This window comes from Panthera uncia, chromosome B1, assembly GCF_023721935.1.
Source record: "Panthera uncia isolate 11264 chromosome B1, Puncia_PCG_1.0, whole genome shotgun sequence".
Lineage (NCBI taxonomy): Eukaryota > Metazoa > Chordata > Mammalia > Carnivora > Felidae > Panthera > Panthera uncia.
Genome location: NC_064811.1, coordinates 54368023 through 54381870, shown reverse-complemented (window position 1 = coordinate 54381870; position 13848 = coordinate 54368023). Strand labels below are relative to the sequence as shown.

The 13848-nt window shown below is 38.0% G+C and overlaps 1 protein-coding gene across 1 annotated transcript in view; it reads left to right on the top strand.

Annotated features, from left to right (window-relative positions):
• Positions 1-13848, top strand: part of LOC125922359 (transmembrane protease serine 11F) — a 74015-nt gene that overhangs the window by 49574 nt on the left and 10593 nt on the right. The window contains exons 4-6 of the mRNA XM_049630022.1: positions 6864-6931; positions 8486-8649; positions 10854-10892. Of these exons, the coding sequence (XP_049485979.1) occupies positions 6864-6931; positions 8486-8649; positions 10854-10892 (271 nt within the window). The remainder of the gene's footprint in view (positions 1-6863; positions 6932-8485; positions 8650-10853; positions 10893-13848) is intronic.

The window sequence follows — 13848 nt, the reverse complement described above, 5'->3', positions numbered from 1 at the left end:
AATGCAGCAAGGAATTACTCTGTACCTTTTCTAAGACTAGCACTCAGCTAAATATTCTAACACAGACTGATCTTCACTTTCCCCTTGGAGATGTTAGATAATTAATCAGTGCACTCTTGGAAAGATTCCACACCTTAGGGCCAGTGCTCTGAAAACTTGTTTTTTTTTAATTGAAAAATAAATATAAATAGAAGTTCTAATATTTTCCACATCCTCTATGAATCATTAGCTTCACTTTGAAAATCAATGCTCAGAATAATCCAAAAGATTATTACTAAATTACTTCACAGGTGATTGCACCCAGAGGTAAGAGGGTTGGGCTATTTATGTTATACCAATTAGAGCTGTCCAGGTAAGGTGGAGCATAAGCTCCCAGACATCAATAAGTGAGGTGCTCAGGCTAGACAAGGCAGGCCTCCGGAGAAGTACAGGTGTAAGCTATTCCCAATCAATATTTCTAGAAGCTGGATTATGAGTACACCTTCCCAGTAAATGCAGTTTAGATAGGGAACAAGTATGCTACATTTCATCTTTTACCACAATTCATCATCTGTAAGTGATTTCAGCTTCTTAAGAAACTCCTTAAGAAAGAGGAAAAAAATATTTGCGTGTAAGTGATTATAGACATATAATTCCCATTGGCTAGGCCTCCAGATCATCTGAGACATGATCCTGACTTTGCTTCTTCTTCTTCTGTTGCTCTGTTGCTCTGTAAATTCCTATTCCCATAATAAATGGAACACTTTGGGTAGAAAGTACCAGAAACCCAATTTAACAAGTCAAACAGAAGGAAGGAAGGAAGGAAGGAAGGAAGGAAGGAAGGAAGGAAGGAAGGAAGGAAAGGAGGAAGGGAGGGAGAGAAGACTGTGGGAGAACCTAGAGATTCATTTGACTTCAGATATGGTGGGATTCAGAGGCTCAAACAGTGTCTTCAAGCTATTATTATTATTCTCCATGTGGCAGACAAAATAGCTTACATTTATTCTATATTCACATGTTACCAGGTTATTAACTGAAGCAAGAAAAGAAATTTTTCCGTAATAGTCCTTGAAGGAAATTTTGAAGAATCAACATAGTTGGCTAAAGTTGGAATACCTCCTCAACCCTTCACTAATCACTGTGACCAAGAGAGTAAACCTGTGCCACCTGGTGTTAGGTGGGAGAAGGGGCAAGTTTAATTTCAACTGGATCATATGGAATGAGTTCTCTGTAGGCAAGCAGGGATCTCTTAGCAGAAAAAAAAGGGGAAGTACCAATGGGTATACAATAACTCTAATTCTAAAAATTTTTATCTCTAACCCAGATATCTCTGAACCCTAGACTTGTACGTTCAATGGCCTACTTGACATTTCCACATGGATTTCTCACAGGCATCTTGAAGTTATAACTAAATCCAGTTTTTGAAAGTTGTTGCCTTCTCACTCTCTCTTTCCTACATTTTTCCACTCAACAAATGGCATCACTGTCCATCTAGTTGCTAGAATACTATTTTTCCTTATCCTCATGTCTAATCCATTCACATTTGATGTTTCTACTTCTTTTTTTTTTTTTTCAACGTTTTTTATTTATTTTTGGGACAGAGAGAGACAGAGCATGAACGGGGGAGGGGCAGAGAGAGAGGGAGACACAGAATCGGAAACAGGCTCCAGGCTCCTAGCCATCAGCCCAGAGCCTGACGCGGGGCTCGAACTCACGGACCGAACTCACGGACCGCGAGATCGTGACCTGGCTGAAGTCGGATGCTTAACCGACTGCGCCACCCAGGCGCCCCCTCTTTCTACTTCTAATTCACTATCTCTATCCTGGACCTAGATAATCATTCATATAGCCAGCTCACCATAATCATTGCTTCCACTCAGGCTCCCTCTAATATCTGTCTACATAGCAACCAGATGTTAAAAACACATTATAGGAGCACCTGGGTGGCTCAGTTGGTTAAGTGTCCGACTCTTGGTTTAGGCTCAGGTCATGATCTCATGGTTTCATGAGTTTGAGCCCCCCATCAGGCTCTGTGCTGACAGTGCGGAGCCTGCAGAGGATTCTCTGTCTCCCTCTCTCTCTGCCACTCCCCCACTCACACTGTCTCTGTCTCTCTCAAAATAAAATAAAAAAACTAAAAACCCATACGATAGGTTTTATTTTGGTTAAAATTTCATAAGTGGCTTAGAATAAGTCATTTTATGTACTTATAATAAAATCCAAACTTTTTACAAAGTTGTCTAAGGAGCTTAATGCTCTGCCTCTGACTATTCCTCCAATTTCTACACTCCTCCTTTCTCACTGTTCTCTATCATATTGACTTTTTTTTTTGAGGGGTGGGGGATAATCTGCACATTCAATTTCTTCTACCTGGAAGATTGTCCCATGATCTTGCTCTTGCTTACTCTTTCTGATTTTTTAGATTTCACTTAAATGTCCCTCCTTGGAAAACCCTTACATATTATAGACCCTCCAACCATAAAACTATCTTACTTAACTATATGAGTTGCCTCTCAACTGAACTACCCAGGTACCTCATTTACTAATTTTTATCCAGTGTTGTCACAGTGCCTTACACATAGAAAACTCTTGATCCATTGTGTTGAATGAATAAGTAAATGAGAAAAAAAAGGAAGGGGACAGAATATAGTGAAAAAGACATGAAGATATGCAAAAGCCAGCATTTTTTTTTCTTCACACTGTTGTTTATGATTAACCACAGCTGGAGAATCAGTTAATGAAAATGTTATTGTGTACCTATTTTGTGTAAGACTATGAAGAATGCCAAGATTTGAATAGCACAGTCTCTTGCTTATTGTAGTTTATAATATAGTTTATGTATAAAATTCTGTGCGTGTAAAAGAATACAAACTGAAAAATTAGACAAGAAGATGATTTGGTAATATGAAAGCTTCCACAGTACAGAATGTAATTGTCAAATATATATGATGTGAATGAAAGGTATTCTAGGAGTTCAGAGGAAGGAAAAATTCTTTTAAGCTAAGAGGAAGTTTTCTTGGAGAGGAAAGGGACAAAGGATTTGTTTTATTGGTGTATTCACCCTCTGTTCTTATATATTTCCCTGACAGTAGCAGAAAATATTTAAACTTGCCTGGCTTATTTTCATGGGTGGACCTGGAAAGGGATTCCCTAGGTGGCATCCAGTAACTACTGATCTTTATGAGGACTTAATCTGAATGCAGTTCCCAGCCAGAGGGAAGGTGCAAGCTCAAGCTTGTGAAAGATAGTAACTGGATGTCCTATTAGTCAGAGTCACACGTATTGTTTCAAACACATCATTTTGTTTTTTGATGCTGGAGTTCAAGCCAAGGACTACAAGTGGGATCTGATTTTAAGGTGAACTTTCCCCCCATTTTAGCTTAAACTCTATCTTGTTTTAAATAGAACAATCTCTAAAAAACAACGACAACAACAACAACTATTCTTTGATTTGGACATGAAAAGGGAAGGATACAATTTGTTTTTGTAATTTGGACTAAATGTAGTATTACTGAGTCCTCAGAAAAATATAAACATAAGTTAATTTTCTCTAGAATTTGCTTACAATAATGATTAGGTGTCTGAAAAGGAACAGTTTTTCAGAAGCAGAAAAAAAAAAGCAACCTCCCAAGAGATGATCTTTTATAGGGTTTAGATTCAGGACATAAAAGATGTATTTGAGGTCTTCTTTAAAAGTTGCTTGCCCCAGGACCTCTCTACCTCCACCAACCTGAACATCTGTCATCAGCTATATAAATCGCTCAGAGTTGTCAGTGTTACTTAATATACTTGAGAACACCAGATCTAGGGCCAGATTCCCTGAGTTCAAATGCCAGAATCAGCATTTCCTATGCCACCTCAGACCAGTGTACTTAAGTGTCCTCATCCAGTTTTTTTTTTATCTTCAAAATGAGGGTGATGAGAATTTTAAAAATACTTTACTCCTAAGATGGTGTGAGGTTTAAACAAAGGAATTGGGTCAATGTATACTGTGTAGTATGGACTTTAGTACATGTAAACTATTATTTGTGGTCACATCAATCCTGTACTGTATCCATTTTTAAACAGAGGTCAACTCCTCAGGAGATGATAGGCTTGTTAACAATAACATTCTAGTTTGAACAGATTCTTAGTACTTTCTTATATCTGTCTGATATGACAGAATCCTGATCCTTTCCCCTACTGCCATTATGTGTACAGTTCAAAATTTCAGGGGACATTTATGTAAATTGTTGCAGACCTTAAAATCATATTTTTCTCCAGGTTACTTGATACAGGAAAATAAAATGAATTCAGAGAAGCTTAGTGAAATCGTAAGTGACATAACTCAAAACTGATCCAAACCCTTGGAATGACAATACAAAAGGGGGGTCACCACTAGAGTCTTCTGCCTCCCACCTTGCTTTATATTCCCATAGATTTCTACTTTTTGGAAAAATTTTTAATTTTTTTAATGTTCATTTATTCTTGAGAGCAGTAGACAGAGTTGAGTGGTGGAGGGGCAGAGAGCTAGAGACACAGACTCCAAAGCAGGCTCCAGGCTCTGAGCTGTCAGCACAGAGCCCAACATGGGGTTCCAACTCACGGGGCACAAGATCATGACCTGAGCCAAAGTCGGACACTTAACCAACTGAGCCACCCAGGTGCCTCAAAGGATTTCTACTTCTACTTTGCAATAAGATTTGCAGATAAAACAAAACAATGTGCTATTCTCTTCTTCCCTTTACCATATTGCTCATTTTTAATTCATTTATTCATTCATGGATTTTCACCATAATTCATCAAACATGCATTGAGTGTTTACTGTGGGCCAGGCAGTGTTCCAAACACTGGAAATACAAAGATGAATCAGACACACTCCCTACCATCATATAGCTCACAGTCTACAGTGAGAAAGCCACAATTGTAAACGGGTGTGATAATTGCTATAACAGCCTCATGTGCAAGTTGCTGGGGTGGCCCAAATAAAGGAGTATTGAACTTTGAGGAGGGCAAGTCAAAGATAACTTATTTGTCACTGGAGAGTCTTAATAGTATCAGAACTGTAATTAAAGGAATTGCAGAGGGAAAAAGTGCATTGTAGAAAGAGGGAAGTGAAATGTGCAAAGCCATAGAGGTGTGAATCAGTCTAGTGGGATTAGGACAGAGCAAGTAACTCAGTAGATGAAAAAATAGGCTTTGAAGGTAGGGATGGCTCAAGGGCCAGTGAAGGGATAAGATTGCAGAGCTCATGCTGAGGGAGACAGAGGGCTTGAAGTGGGAGGATCACATCCTCAAATTTGCACTTTGGGAATATCACTCCAGTTGGTACTATTGTGGGGGAACAACTGAGGGGAGAAAAGACAGAGTAGAACCACATAAACGTGCCAGTGAGGGGATGCTGCAGAGACCCAGGCACAAGTTTCAAAGGAGCTGATTTTAGACTACAGCTGTGGAGTTGGAGGAAAGGAGAGAGATTCAATATTGAGTAGGTAAAATCTATTGAGCATTGTTATTAGTTTAAAGGCATCGAGGAGAGGGAGAAATCTTGTGGAGAGGGAGGCAATATCCCCTCTTCCCAGTGGATGTAGTATTTGAGGGGAAAGATTTACCATGGTGGTGGGCCTTCTGTAAACTTATGTGGACCTGGAATTTCTGATTTCTGACACTCAGTCCAGTGCTTTTTACTGTGAGGCAGTGCCTCAACAGTCTTTTGGGAATTAGGGCCCAGGAAATCAGCTCACTGAACATCCAAATCCTTCAATGGCTCAGGCTGGAGAAGCTGAGTAATAAAATGCTGATGGTATGGAGTGTGGTGAAACTTATTTCCGAACCTGGTACCAGCTGGAAGCCTGCCTGCCACGGAAAGATGACTAACAAGTGAGGGTGTCAGAGTCAAATGACACGTCCTTACTTATTATGTCAAATGCTCTAGTAATGGGATAATTATTTAAGAAAGCAAAGAGTTGAGGGGTGCCTGGGTGGCTCAGTCGGTTGGGCATCCAACTTCGGCTCAGGTCATGATCTCATGGTCCATGGGTTAGAGCCCCGCGTCGAGCCCTGTACTGTCATAACAGCTTGGAATCTAGATTCTGCTTTGGATTCTGTGTCTCCCTCTCTCTCTGCCCCTCCCAAGCTCAGGCTCTGTCTCTCTCTCTCTCTCTCTCAAAAAATAAACATTAAAAAAAATTTTAAGAGAAAGCAAAGAGTTGAAACAAACAATGGACTGGATGCCATATTTGGAAATACCACAAACTTAGGATGGGCTTTCTTAAAAGTGAGGATGCTTGGGGCGCCTGGGTGGCGCAGTCGGTTAAGCGTCCGACTTCAGCCAGGTCACGATCTCGCGGTCCGTGAGTTCGAGCCCCGCGACGATCTCGCGGTCCGTGAGTTCGAGCCCCGCGTCAGGCTCTGGGCTGATGGCTCGGAGCCTGGAGCCTGTTTCCGATTCTGTGTCTCCCTCTCTCTCTGACCCTTCCCCGTTCATGCTCTGTCTCTCTCTGTCCCAAAAAAAAAAAAAAAAAAAGTGAGGATGCTTCCTTTAAAAATAGCACGGATACTTAAATTCATTTGACAATGATCAAATGAACATTATCAATAGTATGCTATATGACGGGCAAGGTGTGAAATGTGTGAAACATTATTTCATTTAATCTTCAAAACAACTCTGAGGTAGATATTGTTGTTATCCTGTTTTACAGAAGCTGACACAAAAGTATACAGTTTTGTTAAAGTTATTCAGTTCTCCAAAAATTAGAACCTCTTTTAGTCTTACCACTGTGATAAACCAGTTCCTGTCTGGGAAAAAAACAAAATTCTTATTTTTGCCTCAACTCTCTAGGAAAGACAAAGGAGTAACATTTTTCTTATGACTAATACTTCTCTTGTTTAATTATTCTAATCAGATGTCTAGGATATTTCGACGTTCTTCCGGAGGAGGTCGGTTTATCAAATCTCATGTTATCAGACTGAGGTATGTATACTTAGTTTGCAACTTCAAGCCAGTATCCTTAAGAAGTACTTGATCAACATGACTGCCCAGCTCCCTTGGGAAAATCTTTACAGGAACACAAAGATTTCATAAACCTGAGTAGTCAGCTTATGGTGCACAGACATTTCCCAGTCATGACAGGAATATGTCTGGAGGCAATGCCAGTCATTAGATGCTGGAAGGGGAAGAATGGCACTGGTACTGGGCTAAGTAGAATTTAGATGAGCTCTTTTTGGTTATCCTCTTTGTAGGCCTATCCAATAATCAGACTATGACTCTCTCTGCAGTAAGATTTTTCTTTAATGCCATTGCATTTTTATTATTATCTCTAATAGCTTTTCATTTTTATTTTTGGATGAGAGGCAGTATGCATAAATTAAACATACATATGTTATGAGTCTCAAATAAATTATTAGAATCCATCTAATAATTAGTATATACTTTTTATATGATGTCCAAAAGGCTTAGCATTTACTGAAATAATGTATCTTGTTTTCTACCCATTTTGGTGAAAAATTTTAAAATTTTTCGGTGGCTATCAATCAATATACAAATATAAATATATGTAATACTTAGTAGTCTGCTTCATTTCTTGACGATAAAAATACCTGTGGTTAAGAAGAACCTGTCTTTTCTTCTCCTCTCTTCCACTTTTTTTCCTTTCTTACTTTACTTTCTCTCTCCTTCCTTCCTACTTTGATTCTTTATATGTTTCAAGGTGAAATTCATTCTCAAGAGGTAACTAGAGGCTTTCTAGACCTATACATGGTATAAATGCATATCTTTGAACCTCTTATCAAAACATTTATTTTAATAAGTGCTTTCTCTAATTATCCACTTACCAAACATACGTAAACTATCAAATTCCAAAACATAAATAACTTAACACAATAAAGGTTTACTTCATTTCCATGACATAGTCCAAAGAGTCAGAAGTGGCCACAGGGGACATGGGTACTGGGAGGGACTGCAGAATGGAATTGCCCACTAGATCTTTGGTATCTGGTTGGCAAATCCAGGAAGAGTGAAAGCAGGGAGGGTGGTATGGGAAGTTTTCAGGGGCCAGGCTGGAAGTGGGATACATCATTTCTGCCCACAGAATTCACTAGAGTTACAATAAACTGCAAAGGAGGCTAGGGAATGAAATTTAGCCCTGTGGTCAGGAGGCAAAGGTAACTGGGTTTCGTGGGCACAAAGCATTGTCTCTGCCACACCACTACTGAAAAATGGTGTTGGTTACCGTGGCTTATAATGTCTTCAAAAGCAAATTGTTTAAGTGCATATAAAGCATGATTTCATGAACATGTCTTCCTTTCACTACCGCCTGCAGACTGTGACCTAATTAAGGAGAGAGAACAATTTTTTTCAGCTCTGTATCCTACTCAGCGTTTCTGGAGATAATTTAGAAATCTGATATACACATATTTCATCCATTTTTAAAAATTTAGTGGGAATCTTAATAGGTAAAAATAGTTAATAATTAGAGAGGTGGCTTTGTTGTTATTATCTCTATTTATCTGCTTTTTTGCTCTTTAGTCCAGATGAACAAGGTATGAACATCCTTATGGTGCTTATGTTTCGATACCCATCTACTGATAGTGCTGAGCAAATCAAGAAAAAAATTGAGAGGATTTTATATCAAAGTCTGAAGACAAAACAGTTGCCTCTGACTATAAACAAATCATCATTCACGCTCACATGTAAGTCCTTTTATCATCTTTGTGGTTCCTTGGCAATCCTCTTTATTTTTCATAAGAATTTAGATCAATGTCTTCTCCCATTTTAAGACTTCACCACTGATATAGCAATGTAAATCTAAAATATAAATTCACTATAAGGCAAATTTTAATTTTGGAATTTATTTTCATATTTGATTAGGGGTTTTGCTAAGGTTTCTAAATTTTTTCCCATGTATCATGTTGGACCTTTGCAAAAGCATGAGAGGGAAATTATTATTTTCACCACTGTAAGGAATCTGAGCCTCAAGTAAGATATAAGACAGGGTATTAGCAAGCCTTGGGGGCCAAAATTAAAGCACAGGTGTTCTGACTCCCAGAGATCTTTACAGGTCAGTTCTGGGGATGAGCGCCTATAGTATCAAGAAAACCAACATCTTTAGAAAGGTTTACCACTGTAGGAAGAACCATTGCCATGATCTATGAAGAAGTTCTCTGGATCATTTCCAACTTAAAACAATGTTTTGTTTATTTCCTCCTTTATTCCTCACAAAATAAAATCAAAAAAGTTATTTTGTTTCCCCCCAAAAGTAGACAAAAATAAAGATGTTAAGAAATTAAAACTACCTTTAGCTAGTTGGAATCTAAACTGAGATGCATAACCATGGGGTTCCAATGATAAGTTTCATGGTCGAGTACTGTGGCTTTTTAGTTCCTTACCCCCTCCCCCAAAACACTAGCAGATGTCTCACGTGCGGTAGGTGCTCTGGTTCTGTTCATTGTTCTGATTAAGTACACCAAGGGCAGAGATTCCTGATTTGCCCTTTGGACCAGAAAGTCTGTTCCCGTCAAAGTATCCATGAATTTAAGAAAAAGATTATTTAAAGTTAATTTCTCTGTTTTTAGAAATCAGGAAACCCCCTTAAAATCCATTTTGAGATAGAATCCTCACACACAGTAATGACAACTTTCATGAATTAGAAATAATGAAGAGTGTACTATCTACCTTAAGTGTTAATCAATTATATGCCAAAGTAAAAGATGATATTTTTCAGCATTCCATAAAGGGCAATCTCAAATTAAATTTCAATTCCTGATAATATAATTTCTCCTAATGCATGATCATATATGCTAAAATAAAATATCCATCATAAAAGACATGTCAAAGGGATTTTTTTTACAATTAAAAAATAATTTTTCCAATATTTTTAAAAATAATTTTTCAGACTTCTTGGTCATGCACACTGACCTTTTACCCTACGGGTTATTGTTTTAATATCAAATAATTATATTCTATAACCATACTCCATAACCAAAATTCTGCTACAAACATTTTCTTCTGCCACATATATATCTCCCATTACATAAAGAGAAATGAAATGCCCAGGAAACCTCTAGTACAGTTTGGGGTTCATATCCCTTCTTGTGGAGAAGTCAGTGTTCCTGAGGAAATCGTTATATACCTCTCAATTTTCTCTGACAAATAAACAAAACAAAACAAACATCAAACCAAAAAAAAAAAAATGCAATGAAATTGAACTCAAAAGAACGTGAAGAAAAGTGTGAAGGGAAAAAGATGTCACAGAAGGGAGGCATAAAGTGGTATGGGGAGAGTGTCCCTGGACAGGCTGTATATCAGAGCTTCTTCATGCCTCTAGTTCCTGCTGCCTGAGCAGCAACCTTCTACAATATTCACCAGGAGGAAGAATCCCCAGTGAGAGAAGACCATCAACTTGTATTGACTGAATTCCTATTGTTTATAGACCAGGGACGGAAACGGGGCTGTGAAGAGTCTGTGATACCCTTGGCTCCCTGGAGCTGCCCCTTTACACTGGCCACCAGGCATGTGCCTGACACGCATGGTCTGGTGCACCTAATACAGAGAGCACCAGCTGCATGGGAATCAGAGGTTGCCTCTTCCAGTTATGCTAGGGCTCCCAAAGAAGGCAATCAGGGATATTTATCCTTACCATTCTTTCCCAATGTCCTTTGCAGATTTCATAGCAAAAATCAGAAAATAACAAAACGCTCTCTTTTCATTTCTATGTAAAATTATACATTTTAGACCAAATCAAATCTGAGTTATTGTATATATTACTTGACTGAAAAATCTCATGCCCTCTTGAAAGATGGATAATAAGCATTTCTTCTAGTGATAATTTGAACAAAATCACATATAAACAGGAACATATTCTTTGACCAACTAATTCAATTTTTGTTTATTGCAGCTATCGACAGCAAAAAGATGAGGAATCTTCTCAACAGCCGTAAGTTCCAAAACCCACCACTGTCTATTTCATAACAAAGATAATGAATCAAAGTCACAGAAAAGTTAGAAGAAGAATTCATCAAGTCTTTTTTGCTCATCTTACGTTTTTGTAAACCACCTAGTGTTTTATTAATGGTTATTATTTTTTAATGCTTATTTATTTTTGAGAGAGAAAGAGAAAGAGCATGAGTGTGGGAGGGACAGAGAGAGAGAGGGAGACACAGAATCCAAAGCAGGCTCTAGACACTGAGCTGTCAGCACAGAGCCTGATGTGGGGCTTAAACTCATGGACTGCAAGATCATGACCTGAGCTGAAGTTGGAGGTTTAACTGACTGAGCAGCCCAAGCACCCCTATTGCTGGTTATTTTTAATATTTAAAACATTTAAATTTATGAATTTACACCAAATACAATTTTAAGTTTTATGACTTGCAGAATGTAGTAAAAGAAAATTCATAGCTTCTTGATATTATGCTTTTTGTGACTATATTTCTAACATTGTATTTTGAACATTTTAAGGTGTATTTATTTATTTTGAGAGAAAGGGTGCATGCAAGCAGGGGAGGGGCAGAGAGAGAAAGAGGAAAGAGAATCCCAAGTGGAATCCACGCCATCAGTGCAGAGCCCCACATGGGCATCTAACCCACAAACTGTGAGATCAGGACCTGAGCTGAGACCTAGTTGGACACGTAACCAACTGAGCCACCCAGATGCCACCTAACATTGTATTTTAATATTCTCTTTAAATATTTCTATTTTAATATTCTCTCAAATTAAAGAGAATGTTTTAAAGTAGTAACTAGTTAGGATTTTTCCTGTTAAATTTCTGTTTTCTTTCATTTTTGTTAAAATATCTGCTGTGTACATTTTCTGCCTTCTCTCGATTTCCTTTATCTCAATTTCTTATAGGATTCTTGGGTCATACACTTTCCCCTATAAATTCTATACACATTATTCCGTTTTCTTCTAGTGTTTTGTTGTAGAGGAAAAGTCTAAGGCTGCTGCATTTTTTATTTTTACATAGGTTAATTTTTTTGTTCTTGGATGAATGTAGGAAATCTTTATCCTAAATTTTTTGTCAAGAAATCTGGACAATTATATTTTGCACTGAATTTTGACTAGGACATTATGAATGTTTTCAATCTGGACAGTTTTTTTTGTCTTATTCTGGAAAAACGTTCCATTGTACATTTGATGATTGATTTCCATTCCAATTTTTCTTTTTCTTCTCCCTCAGGAACACCAATGATTTATTTGAATTCCATTTTCTGCTCCCCATATCCATCATTAGTTCTAGTTCCAGTTCAGGTCACTTTCCTCCACATTCTGAAAGATCTTATCAATTCTGTACTCCCCCAAACCACTTATCTCAGTTGTCTGGTGTTACTTTTCCTCTTCCATGTGGATTTCATATCTGCTATGATATGCCTGTGATATCTAGAATTTTATTTGATTACCGACAGCTCTTTTGTTATGTGTACTCTTCTCGCAGCATATTTTCCCTCTTATGTTTGGCTGCTTTTGTTACATTAATATCATGTTTACTTGCACAACTTGGCTGGTAACACACATGTTTCCTAAAATTTTTTGTGGAAGATAACTTTCAGAAATATGTCTGTCTTCTGAGTTTTTATATCATCTGATTTGGGGGTCCCTAACCATACTATACAGTAAGATGCAGGCTTAAGGTTTGATCTTACAAGCAGAGTTTATGAAAACTACATCAGTCTCCCCCTTTGCACCACCAAATGTAGCATTCACTGATGCCAGCACTCTTCCTTTCACTGCTTAAATACTTTTTATGAGGCATCTCAGCCTGTTCTTCGTGCTGTAACTAAATATCATAGACTGGGTAGTTTATAAACAGCAGAAATTTGTTGCTCACAATTCTGGAGGCTAGAAGTGTGAGACCAGGGTACCAGAGTGGTCCAGTGGGGACCCTCTTCCAACTCACAGATTTAAAGAATCATCATGCCATGAGCAGAGGGGCTAGAGATCTCTCTGGAAACTCTTCCAAAGCACTAATCCCATTCATAAGGGCTCTGCCTTCCTGACTTAGCACCTTCCAAAGGCCCTACCTAGTAATACCATCACCTGTAAGAGTTAGGATTTTGACATAAATTTGACAGGTTCACATTCAGACCACTGCATGAGGTTAACTACATTTTCCTAGAATTTCTCATCTTTCCTATATCTCTCTATAGGACGGTGTGCCAGAAATGTGGCTTCTGCATACATACATACATAGGAAGAAAAGAGTTTATGAGTCATAGTGGGATGGCTTAACCTATAGTATCTGCTTGGCTGGGAACAAGTGCAGTGTAGCTTAATTTCTTGGACTGGGGAATCCCCATAGCAGTAAGACAATGGCTTTGTCATCTTACCAGGATTCTCCACACAGTTCTGGTTCACAAGCTAGAGCTTATATAGTCCAAGAAGTTGCTCTCAAACCCCACTGGCTATTGGAGTTTCTACCAGAATTTATATATTTTTTTTCTTATTTTTCCTTATGTTGTGGTGATTTTGCTCTGTTGCCTTTGAAAAAATACCAGACTCAGATTTTTCATCTGCAATATGAGGATGACACCTAGCATAGGAATTGAGAAAATTAGAGAAAAATATATGTAACAGTACATAAAAGGCCTGGCTCACAACTAGTAGATAGTATTTATATTAGCATTACTTTCATGCATATTTTAAGAGGAATTTGGGAGAGGAAGTATCTATTAGGTACTACCAATATATTAGCCTAGAAATCCCATCTGTTTGATTTCATGGTCACCTTAAACTGGAGCTATTTAACTCAGAGGGAATTATGATGAATCTATAAACATGATTACAGGCGTCTATTTTTAACCTGTTTCTGAAAAAATATTCCTTTATGAAAAAAACCTAGTATTTTTAATAAAAATATAAATAATTGAAAAGTACATTCATTAATAGTGGTACCTGGC